The 12,017-nt window shown below is 33.2% G+C and overlaps 2 protein-coding genes and 1 long non-coding RNA gene across 6 annotated transcripts in view; 2 read left to right on the top strand and 1 right to left on the bottom strand.

The window, feature by feature from the left end:
- LOC126913916 (cell growth regulator with RING finger domain protein 1-like) overlaps nucleotides 1-7,972 on the top strand; it is a 42,266-nt gene extending 34,294 nt beyond the window's left edge. For all 3 annotated transcript variants that reach the window (XM_050717212.1, XM_050717213.1, XM_050717211.1), the window contains 4 exons: nucleotides 4,623-4,794; nucleotides 4,927-5,068; nucleotides 5,379-5,486; nucleotides 5,959-7,972. In XM_050717212.1, the coding sequence (XP_050573169.1) occupies nucleotides 4,623-4,794; nucleotides 4,927-5,068; nucleotides 5,379-5,486; nucleotides 5,959-6,411 (875 nt within the window). In that variant the 3' untranslated portion in view covers nucleotides 6,412-7,972. The remainder of the gene's footprint in view (nucleotides 1-4,622; nucleotides 4,795-4,926; nucleotides 5,069-5,378; nucleotides 5,487-5,958) is intronic.
- On the bottom strand, nucleotides 2,202-3,597 carry LOC126913951 (uncharacterized). Its single transcript, XR_007709514.1, has 3 exons — nucleotides 2,823-3,597; nucleotides 2,535-2,714; nucleotides 2,202-2,453 (listed from the first exon to the last, which is right to left on the bottom strand). It is a non-coding gene; the product is annotated as an uncharacterized LOC126913951 (long non-coding RNA).
- Nucleotides 7,973-9,191: 1,219 nt separating the features above from the next.
- On the top strand, nucleotides 9,192-11,971 carry LOC126913909 (protein odr-4 homolog). Of its 2 annotated transcripts, XM_050717191.1 has the most exons (8): nucleotides 9,192-9,481; nucleotides 9,559-9,668; nucleotides 9,932-10,114; nucleotides 10,204-10,406; nucleotides 10,476-10,827; nucleotides 10,897-11,110; nucleotides 11,177-11,359; nucleotides 11,441-11,971. In XM_050717191.1, exons 2-8 carry the CDS (start codon nucleotides 9,573-9,575, stop codon nucleotides 11,596-11,598), a joined length of 1,389 nt encoding a protein of 462 aa, XP_050573148.1. In that variant the 5' UTR covers nucleotides 9,192-9,481; nucleotides 9,559-9,572; the 3' UTR covers nucleotides 11,599-11,971. The 2 variants fall into 2 exon arrangements, with proteins under 2 accessions (XP_050573148.1, XP_050573147.1); XM_050717190.1 differs by lacking the exon at nucleotides 9,192-9,481 and having other exon boundaries at nucleotides 9,488-9,668.
- The last annotated feature ends 46 nt before the right edge of the window (nucleotides 11,972-12,017 follow it).

Genomic DNA, 12,017 nt, shown 5'->3' with positions numbered 1-12,017 from the left:
TATGCTCTTGTTGCCATTGCCTGGAATTCTCTGGCTGAGTGGTTGAGTCACAGTTCAAACAGGGGAGAAAGAAGCCTCGAGTATTGCTCGAGACACATAGCAACCCATCGACGAGACAAAGAGGCGGAGATACTGGTTTCCATCTTACTGCTACAGGATGAAGGGATACAGTCTATAATATTAGCAAATTTATTTCGAAATGTAAGTGGACACGAGATCGATCAATATGACTAACGTTGAATTGTAACGCGCAATAAAGAGATTTATCAGAAAGCAGCTTCAAGAATGTCCACGGGAATCTTTGTTTCCACATACCATACTCCTAATTAACGTTTTATTTTGCTTATCGTATTCCGTTCGATTTTATAATCATTGTTTCATTCATGAAAGTCTCATGAATCACCATTTCCATTTGAGCTTGTCGAAGCATCGAAGAAATACGTGACAACGAGAGGAAAGGGGAAGGAAACAAATGAAAATTAATTCACGTCAATATGAATTCATTAGCAATCGATAAGATTATAATTAGCGGTTGTTTAATTATCATCGTTCTCACTATCTCTTACAATAAAGGAACGCCGACCTTCGATTCTATTTTTATTATTTGGAATCCGCAAATGAATAAGAAAAAGTAATTTCACAATTTCACCAGGTTACGTAGGTGTTACGGTAATCGCATTCGTGCTCAGCTACCATTGCACTGTACGTTCTGTTTGCCCTGTGAACGAAAGAGACGGGTATGTGCACGCAAAATGGTCCGATTTCCACGGGTAGCTGGTGCAACGGTGCAACCAAGCGAACGGATTAGTGGGTTTGTTCTGATTATGCAATGACATTTGATAATCGACTATTCCACGCTGGCTGTTATCATCATAATTCAATCAGCTTTATGGAACAGTCGCTTTTGTTCCTTTTTCTCCGCGTAGCAGTTTATTGAACTGGACATTAATTATACTATATATTATATATACTGATTTTATATTATTGCGGCTTTATATTATATTTATATTATTTATATTACACGAAAGCTTTATATTAAGAATTTTAATATAACTTGTAATTGGTAATCCTATTTTACAATCGTCATACAGTAACGCAAAAACTCAGTCATCAACGCGAGTATGGTAAACATGAAGATTTCTGCAAAAAAAATAGCAAACTTGTCTCTTTAAATTCTTAATAGCGTAAAGTAAAACTCGTAACATTCTCTAACTGTTTAACTTTGAACGCAAACTTCTTCGATAAATATTTTAATAAAAACCGACTTCACTTAGAAAATTGAACATATAGATTCTATGAGAAATACGAAAGAATTTCAAGAGTTAAAATTTCCAGCAACGTAAAGTAGAGCTTCCAATATTTTCTAAGCGAACGCAGACTTCTTCGATAACTATTTAACGAAAACCGACTTCAATTAGAAAATGAAAATATAGATTGCGAGGAAGATACGAAAGAGTTTCGTGCCACGAAACCGAACCACTGAACTGTACTTTGGAATTTGGGTTAATTACACACTTGAAACTTAGATTATCAAAAAATTTTACCCCTATGAAAAACCAGTTTTGTCAAAAATAAATAGCTATATTGTCGGTACATGGTCCATTATCACCTATCGAATGGCAAGAGATTTATGTGTGTTCACTTTGTCAAACCGTGGGTGATCATAGTGCAATATACTGTGCAATTGCAGTTGATCTGGTTGGCTGACTGGCCTTTCACCGATCCATTCCATCGTTGTATATACCACTCGACTAATCGATCATGTTGTATTTGTCGATCGGAAAGGTTCGCGAATCCTCATGATTGAGATAGGTTAGTCATTAACAATTCTACTGTTGAATACAAGCAGAACTTCAATGTCAACCGTAAGCTTTTAGAACCTGTAGTGAACTTATTTTAAACTTTGCACGGTATAAGTTCCATATTTTAAATGTCACCATATGTAACGCAATGAATATTTTGCTTTCTATAAACAATCGCAACAATAATGCACATATTTCTCGTATCTGATAGCAGAAGAAGATAATTATTCTGCAAATTATCCATTCTCAATTCTTCGTTATCTTATTACATCGTTAAAAAATAAAATTATCTCTATTTGAAAATTGACTATTTCCGTTCTGAAGGCAATATCAATTCTCAAAATTTACTGTGGCATCAGCGATTTTAGATATAGGAAAATAAAATTTAAGGAGCATGTTAAAGCTCTTACTTTATTTACGCGTTTTGCACAAAAAGAGCTTACATACTCCGAGGTCTTTTTGCATCCAATAGTGCAATTTAGTTCGACTTGCGTTAAATCATTTCTTAGGATTGACTCTATGCAGGATAAAGCTCTTCGAAGAGAAGCTTCGTTTGCAAACTTTTAAAGAATCGAGAAATCAGATTTCTGGGATTTCTAATGTCGAAGAACGCACTCAACGGATGTTTGGAGCTTTTTGTTAAACTCAAGACTGTAACATTCAGTATTCAAATTAATATCAGATTATACAGAATGTTCTAGAGTTTCAAACGTTTCAGGTATACTAGTCTACCTTGCAAAAGTCAGGCCCGTGTTCCCTTCAGAACTTCTAGGATATCATTCATGAAGTTTGACCCACATCGCGCAGCTCATTATCACAGCCTACGTGTTAAGTCTTTGCCAACCACTCCAGTTATGCTTGACCAGCCATGCTCTAACTCGAAATTGTGCAATTTTGCGTTTGCCATATCACCTGGCAATAGGAGAAAAAAATATATGAGAATGTAAGCTGAACCTTACGGCGCATCCAAGTTGCATTAGAATTGTTGCGTTGATGTAAAAGTTTTATTTTTATATTTACTGTCTGTTGACACGAATGGCTCTGCTATGCTTTAATTCGCAATTATACTGTTTTCATCGCGCTATTATTGTACCCGTATGAACACAAGTTTGAATACAGGTAACTTGACTAATCTGAATCTTCAGATCTTCGGTTTGTGGATCACTGATCGTCTCAAGATGAACTCTGTTCCAAGACCTCGCGTAGACTCGATCAAAGCGCGATTAAAAAAGAACTCTGTGTTCTACTATTTCGTGGCTTCGTGGACTGGCCGATTTGATACTTCGTCTGCGTCGGAGTCTACCACGTTAGACGATCCATCTTGGCAGCTTTCACTTTCGTTCACACCAGCCCCGCGTGATCTGAAAACAATCTCCCATCGATGGTAGCCTCTCCGCGAACGACGAGAATTTTTGGCTTGTCTGCCTGTTTGAACCTCGAATTAAGAAGTGACTCGAGGTAAAAGACCCGAGATTACGAGATTCAGGTCACGATCCTCCGCTTCCTGTGTCGTTTTTCGCCACGAAACGTCGCCTGCAATTATTTCTTCCTCTTCTCAAACACAACGATTCGTTAATTCGCTTGGTAAACAGATCTACTTGTCGTTTTATTAGCATGGATAAGTGTGACAAGGTTGACGGAAAGGTTTATGGATATACTACACATATTACCTGTTAGAGCTCAGAATTATAGTTGACGTCAAAGAGTTTAGAAAGGCCGTTCTCGAGATACGTGGTACGATGACTCATTCGCGGAATAGTTATACACATTATCACTTCGCAAAGTTCAACGTATCTCATATCGCGTATAAGCAGTGTAATTATTGTAAATAGTTGCGTTTCGAATGTTATACGCCTCGACTTTCGTACGCTTTTAAATCTAAATTTAATTGATACGAGATTAAAACTTCGAAATAGTTTCATCATCGTTTCGAATTAATCGAGTCCGCTTTTAGTAAATTTCTCGATTTGATTTTCTTCAGTCAGTTTCTCGACAAGCAAGAAGATGGCATAAAGAATTCCAAGATAACGCTCGTAACTTCACATCACTTTCCTCCATTTTTCAATTTATGCAGTTGATTAGTACAGCCTTTGAAAGGCTGATATGACGCAGCTGCCAGCCAATTATTATATTGAAACACAAGAGATCTAGATGGTAGAAGCAGAGATCGTAAATGGTACTCTAATAACCACGAAACGAGTAGGGTTCCTAGGTACTCCTTCACAGAGGACAATGAGTATTCGCGAGAATTAGACCTGCAGGAAGTACGTTGTGGTTTGTTCTCTCACGCATGACCTGGAAACCCCGTTGGCCGAGATATCTTGGAACCAGACGAGAGGGAAAAAAAAGGTTGAAGTAGGCTTGTTACATAATCATTTTGAGTAACGTCACGATGTGAAATAATACGGTTAACATATCGCTGCGAAACTCTTTTCTTCAGTTACTCTTAGCTCTTATTATGTTACAACAAAACGAACGTTCAGTAGGTATATAGTCGTTCCACTAGTTTATGATTTTCCATGATCTTCCATGATTATCAAGTAATCGTAGAATATAATGAATGTATTACTTGTATAATAATCATTTGTGTGAATTAACGATGATATGCTCGAGGAGAAAATTTAAAAGCAATGGAACTATAAATTTAGTCAGTAAAGAGTAGGATTCCACGCTGTAACAGTAACAAATGATCCTTAAATATCTTTTTATTTATAAGAATATATCTTTTATATGAACAAGTTGTAAATCTTGTAACATTATTGATACATCACCCTGTATATAGGTATAATACTAAAATGTCCTCTTACTTTCTTGTTACAGAGGTAGAATGCGAAGTATCAAGTCAAGTCGAGTACTCTCTGCAGGCGCTTTGGGGCGTCAGTATAAGGGAACTTCACTTGGCGCTTTGGAAACCTTGGAGCACCCTCAGAGACGCGTCCTTGAACGGCACTCTTCTTCAAGGTCACGCGCAGTATCTCACACCACTACAAACGTATCTTTTTCTAAAATAATTTTAATTCTTATTCTTTTTTTTTAATTATCTTTTATAATTTGTAAACATTTGTATCGTAATTAACATTACCGTTAATGGTACCACTGATAATTCCTTGATTGAGAAATACAGTAGACAACCACACGGGGAAGAAACATTGAGATTGTCGCTTCCGGCGCCAGAATTAGAACTTGGAACACCACCTAGACTTTGTTATCCTTTAGTAATCTTCTTAACTCGCAGGGATAATGGAGATCCTCATCCAGACGAGACCGTGGGTATCTTCTGAGTTTTTACAAAAGCATCGGTCATCTTAATTGCTAATTTATCCTAGAACTTTTGTGAAACGATTTAAATTCTGTAAATACAATGATAATTGCAATGCGGAAAATAACGTATAACTGAAAATGAAATGCAAAGGAGCAGCTACTTTAATGTATATTGTCGAAATATAACAAGCGTTGCGTGACTCGATTACAATCTTATTATCATTAATTAAACTCGTTTTTCCATTAAACCAAACGGACATTTAAATACAAATACTACAACTTCATTAGCTTATTCAGTTTTGTTTTCTTTGCAAGGTGGCTCTGGTAAACGTTGTCCACATCAAAGACAGCGTGTGCACTTTACCAACCTCGATCTTGGCACAATATCTGAAACAGGCAAATGGCCAGTTGTCTTGTCTTAAGGTAAACCTCTATATTCAAATACAAATTTTAATTCAAATTCAACATCAGGAAAACCACTCGAAAACTTCCAATTTTTATATATTGCGTTATATACTTTTATATCCTTTACTTATAAGAAATAATTTTCTTCAAAGAATTAGTTTATACTTGTTCTATAACAGTGTATATAAGTATAACAGAACATTTTATTGCACAAAAGTTGAGTTTAGAGCATAATAAAATAAAATTGTAACGATAACTTTTATCACTCTAACTAATCAATTTTTTAATCATTTTCTTGTATTGTATCTGGTGCCTGATACCTATATAAAGATTGAAAATTTTACGGTGGTTTCATAGTTTTATGAGACACACCATATTTCTATCTCAAGCTCACCATTCACTCACTATCTCACCAGCTCACTATCTCAAGCTCTCACCATACTTCTATCTCAAATTAAATTCTGTACTGATGAAACTATTTCTGTTGCAGCAACTATACCTAGCTACCGGTAACTCGACGAACTATGATGAAGGAGACGTGTCTTCGGGTCTAGGCTCAGCTCTAGCCCTCGCAGAACCTTGTAACAACAATGGTAGCTCGACTAGAGGCGCATTGGTTGCCTCCGGGACCGGCGATTCCGAGGGATCGTTATGGAACACAGCCGGAGAACAACTCTGCGTCGTTTGCCAATACTTTCCTCTTTCGCGTGCTCTGTTGCCTTGCAGACATACTTGTATCTGCGCATCCTGCTTTGGCAAGCTAGATCGGTGTCCAATGTGTAGAAGCCCGATAAAGAGTTATTTCTGCATCAGGGGAGAAGAATACATGCCCTTGGAGTCAGAGATCAATCCCTGCAAACAGAGGCAACCGAGCCATGGACCCACTCACTGGCTTCATGATTGGAACGATAGACTCACAGATTTTCTTGGATTCGCACGATAGAATACTTGGTATTCTAAAATGTTTAAAATGTACAGCGTGCAGAATACGATAAAACGGAATGATTGTCATTTGTTTATCCAACTGCTTGAGAAAGTTGTGCATTTTGGTTGGAGAATAGTTTATTTAAAGTCTTTAATTCCTGTGAATTGAATCGAAGTTTGATGAGAGGAAGGTCCTTGAAATAAGATCATTACAAATTTCTTTTAAGGAAGAAATCTGAGAAAGATATGCAGGGCATTAATTCATATGGAAGACAGTAGGAGGAACGGATATTACAAGTACAAGAAAATAAAATTTCTGAACAGAATTATCATCTTTGGACTCGTGAGATATTGATATCTTTTTCTCTTGATGAAAGTTTTATGGAGAGTTAAATAAGCATGAGTGAGTCATAGTTGTGATAATTTATGATTCCTCCAGTTCGTTACTTGTATAATTTTCAGAAAGTTATTGTATCTCTTCTACTTTTATTAATTGTATGTCTCTGCCGTATAAGTTAAATAGAATATGTTACTCTGTTGGGCGTTTAAATGATCTTCAATGATTGAGGAATTTAAAAAAAATGGATAATTCGTTAACGTCCAAATATATAAAAAACAAAACGGAAAATGTTTGATAAAAAAGAAGAAGTACAGAAAAACGTTTCAGATTTTTACCGCGTAACGTTGTATAAATATTTAAGGTGTAAATACAAGATACAAATAAGACATGTCCAACTTTAAGATGTAATTAATAATTAAGTTATTGATATTATTTCATACGATACGCAGATTTATCCAGTAGCTATAGAAACATTAGTTCCGATATGCATGCCTTTGAAGTATTCTTTCTCTATTTTTCTTTTTATCTTATACAAATTGAAGATATTTTTTCTTTTCCGTAATGCTCTGCCGTCCATGCACAACGATAGAGCTAATTCCCCTAAGGTTCTTTTCAAAACAACATCACACGAAAAAAGAACGCTGCTAAATTAATTTAAGAAGGATATTACGTTAACGTTTAAACTGTAAATACACAGACTGTGATAATTCTAATAATATCTATTATTGTAAACCAGATATATGAGAGTCCTGGATGGGGGACACAACAAAGGAGAAGGAATTGGTACGAAAAAGGAACATGAAATCATTTTCAGATTTCGCATTTGATACATACGTTAGCCTTTTTTATATCTTTTTGGCACTTGCATAAAGAATGATGATACTCTCTTACTCGGGGTTTGTAATTAAATCAAAATTTTATACCTTTTTCATAAAATTTCTTTAAACAAAATTTTTTTATGACAACAGAATCAGCAAGATGATATTTAAAAAATTTATTTACTTATAATAATAAGGTATAATTGCAAGCCTCAATATGTGAAAGAACGAGAGTATTTGGAATTAGACATGTTGATTCAGCAGTAAAGGCCTCTAAAGTCAATGTTATTGTAGTCGAAGATCTTTTCGTACTATAATTTATATTTTATTTAGTAAGTATGTAGCATTTTGATAATGCGACAATGTCTGTATGTGAGAGAACCTGTATATAATTTATTTAATAAAGCGTATTCATGCTGTCATGCCTTATTGTTCATGAACGCATGCATCCTGACAACGGGAGTTACATTTTTAAATATAGAAATATAACTATTAAAAAATGGAATAATTTATTAATTATTTAATATTTGTCCTAGATGTTTAAAAAAAGCAACCATCAATTTTGGACTTTCTTCGCATTACCACGGATATTTGCGATATATATAGTCAGAAAGGAAATGAGTGTTTACGCACGTAGTTCTAGTTATTTCACAGTACAGGTGCTGCACCATGCGGCCAAGTGTTAAAAGGAACGAGCATTAGCATATACAAGAACCTATAAAATTAGGGATCTGCCTTTGATTACAATTTAGCATACATAAGAACCTATATATTTAAGTTTTAAGCTAGGGATCTACTCTGTTTGGTTGGACACTAACATAAACAAGAACCTATTTAATTGTACAGTTCTATGAAAAAATTCATATCTACTTTTCTATCCGAGATAGATAAGTATGAGAATGACAAAATCGTGCAATAATGAAATTAATGATAAGTTGCCTAAGAAGGAGAAATAAATCGTTTACTATATTTTTTTAGAGAAGAAAAGAGAATATTCACTTTCAAACGATAATGGATCAGTAGAATGGTGCAATAACGTTAATATATTTTTTACAGGCGATAATGTTTTAGATTTAAATATTAAATTTACTTTTGTCGGGATAATATTTTTGTTATAGTAAAACCTAAATATCAATTTTTTAATAATAGATCGGTGAACAGTGAATAATATTTCTGATAAAACATATGTATCTCTGATATATGTTTTACATGCATGTTCATTTACAAAAACAATAAAAATAGAAAAAACAATTGACAATTGGTAAAATGTAAAGACATGAAAACGTAACGGCTAAATTGTGTAACCCCATAACTAACCATTTTTATCTATCTTATTTTCGTTACTGACGTAAATTTATTAATTCTATGAATTTTGATATTGTTAAAGTTAAGAGGATTATATTAAGATGAACATTTCAAATTATATTAAAAATAGATGATACCTCTCATTTGGCATCTAGTAAAATAATGACAAAAAAACAGGAGGAAGATTGTGAAGATGAAACGAAAATATCAAATCTTTATTTTCTTTCAACAGCTGAGCACATCTATTTTCCAATTTTATTTCTCGAAAGATTTTCCTTAGATTTTCCTCAATTTGTCCTTCGCAATTTATCTACCGTTCAATCGCTAACCATTCTATTGAATCCTCATTGTCAGAGAATCTTAACGGTACTCTTATATATTCCAGCATTGGTTTATTAACAAATAATTCATTTTCCTCTTCTTCTCCTACCTCTCCTCCTTATAATATCATTAATTATAATTCCTACAATTTCAGTAGCGTTGGTATCTTAACCTATACTGAACCGATAATGTCGCATGTGATAATAAAATGCCATAAGAGGCTACGTAGCTTGTGTAGCCCGAGCCAGGGCCTGTGGAACACTCTTTTGAATTGCATGCATAATCTATCCTATTCTTAGTCAATGGTTTGTACGCTGTACAACCAGTGATAACACTGGTAACGTTAACATAGTAGGCTGTGATACAATTTACGTGTTTACAGAAACATCAAAAGCAATGGGCCGAACTGTATATGCAGAACAGCGTCTTCATAATTATTTGACGTCATTAGCAAAACCAGATGAATATACGATAGGACTAATTGTGGGACAGGTTCGATTTTTGTATGTTCCAATTTCACGTCATCTCTGCTCTTGTCACTTATCCTAACATATGTATTTCTTAACAGACTCTTTTAAATCATTTCAATTAATATAAATCGTACATTTTTATAGAATTTTTGTCGAAATACATACAATTTTATTTAACTTATGTTCTTTTTGGAATTGTTGCTTTAGATGAAAGGTTGAAATATTGTTAAAATTTCAATGATTTCATTGTATATCATCTAACGTAAATTACGATTGATATTACAGAGTGCTGGTCAAAAAGATTATATTGTGCACTTAGCAAAAACACCACCACCCCTTGGTAAAAACGTAGTGGAAGAATCATTGCTTAGTTCCACAATAAAATCTGAACAAAATACTGCTACTGAGAACCATATTAAAGCAATAAAAGATATACCAGAGAGTTGGGTTGCAGATCATGCTAAATATGTACGTTTTTTCATTTTAAATATATCAAATAAATGTAATTAAAATTTAGAATCATAAAAAGAAAGGATTTTTAATATTGTTGTTTACAGGTTACTAGAATGTTACCTGGTGGAATGCGTGTCCTTGGAACGTTTATTGTTGGTCCAGAGGATATTTCACATAATAATAATAATGTACAAAAACTAAAATCTGTTCTTACAACAATGCAAAAAAATTTATCATGTAATAAATATTTATGTGGGGATAATAATGAAGAACATCTTATCTTATATTTAAATAGTGTTACACAAAAGTATGATATATTGTAATATATTTAACAATTACTTTTCATCATTATTTAACTTTCTATTATTTTTTTTAGATACACTTGTAAATCTATAGAAATCCGTAATGAAATATTAAAACCAGTAGATTGGAAATTTCAAGCTAAAGCAACCAAATGGCATCAACTCGAGGCATTTATTGATTTTGATCGTCTATTTCTCATTGCTGCTAATAAAGATCCAGAAACTCTTAAAAAACAACTACAAGATATTTTAAAGAGTGTGTCAGATATCATTGAATCTTCCCTTATTGTTATTGAAGGGGAAGTTCGATCCCCAGATGATAGATTAGAGTTAATTAGTAAAAACAAGAAAGATGAAAGAAATTGTAGAAATAATGAAAAAAATAATAATGACCGATCAATTCAAATTAATTTATATATTCCATGTGTAAGTACTTGTCTTTAATAATATATAGTAATATAAATAAATATAACAGTTTATCTTGTGAATTATTAGCATGAAAAGAATCTTAACTCAGATGTGAGGATAACACCATGCAATGCATCTATACGTTTGATTGGACAATTAGTAAGTAGAACTTTCGTCCATCAAAAAGCAAATGTCGAAGAAGCTAACGCTGCAATAAAGCAAGACATAATAAGGTCATTAGCAAGTAGATTAGAAATGCATTGGGATAGTTTGATTGAAGAAGAAAATGGATCTCCAGAAGGTATCTATTTCACCATATAAGAAATTAAATAGTTGTACAAAATTGTTCATTTCATTACTTTTTCAGAAAATATAACATTACATGAACCTCCTAGAAGAGTATTAATAGCATTGCCTGAAAGTAAAGTAACATTGTCAGACTACCTATTTCCTGGTGAGGGACCTCAAGAAGCTCTTTTATCGTTGCAAGAACTCCTAGACTTAGAGGTTCAGGAAAGTAATGTTCAAAAAGACATTGAATTCGAAGCTGGTAAGTATTACATGCTTGATTGAAAGATTATATGTATTTATATATATGTATGTATACTAACATAAAATTTTTTTTTAACAGACCCTACAGAATTCTATTCTCAAAATAAAATTGATGTGAAAACTGTTGATCTTAATACAGATTCATCTGGGAACTATGAAACAAAAATATACATTGCAAGTTTCAGTATTGCAGTTTTAATCGTAATTCTTGCTATTATAATACAAAAGCTTTATTAATATTTATAAAAGAACGAATTTATATTTTACTATAATATGTAAAATATAATATATGTACATTTTTTTAACACAAATCATCGTGATGTTGGGAGTACAAAAGAAAACGATAATAAATAAAAACAGCATTTGCTTTAACATGATGATGATATATTTATGCATATAGACTTCATCGGTCGCATTGTCTGCAAATTATTGTGTAAAAGTATTAAATTATTAACCTACATTATAAGTTATGTATAATTGAAAATATCTACGAAAAATAACACTGTATCAATAATTTTATTCCAATATTTTGTGTCATAATTAAATATTTTTGTAAAGATATACATACAATTAATGTAAAACAACTGAATAAAGATACTTTTACCTATTATCTGTAGTATTTAATTTCTGCACTTTGAGGAGTATTAATCATTATC

This window comes from Bombus affinis, chromosome 2 (genome assembly GCF_024516045.1).
Source record: "Bombus affinis isolate iyBomAffi1 chromosome 2, iyBomAffi1.2, whole genome shotgun sequence".
NCBI classification, from domain to species: Eukaryota; Metazoa; Arthropoda; class Insecta; order Hymenoptera; family Apidae; genus Bombus; species Bombus affinis.
The sequence above is the reverse complement of the archived record's forward strand: the minus strand, read 5'-3'. Positions and strand labels throughout refer to the sequence as shown.

Bases quoted from the DNA above. Each gene is read 5' to 3' on its own strand.
- LOC126913909 (XM_050717191.1), top strand. From the start codon at position 9,573: ATGGGCCGAACTGTATATGCAGAACAGCGTCTTCATAATTATTTGACG. The intron at 10,407-10,475 runs GTATGATATATT...TATTTTTTTTAG, and splicing joins TTAAATAGTGTTACACAAAA to ATACACTTGTAAATCTATAG. The intron at 11,111-11,176 runs GTATCTATTTCA...TTACTTTTTCAG, and splicing joins AGAAAATGGATCTCCAGAAG to AAAATATAACATTACATGAA.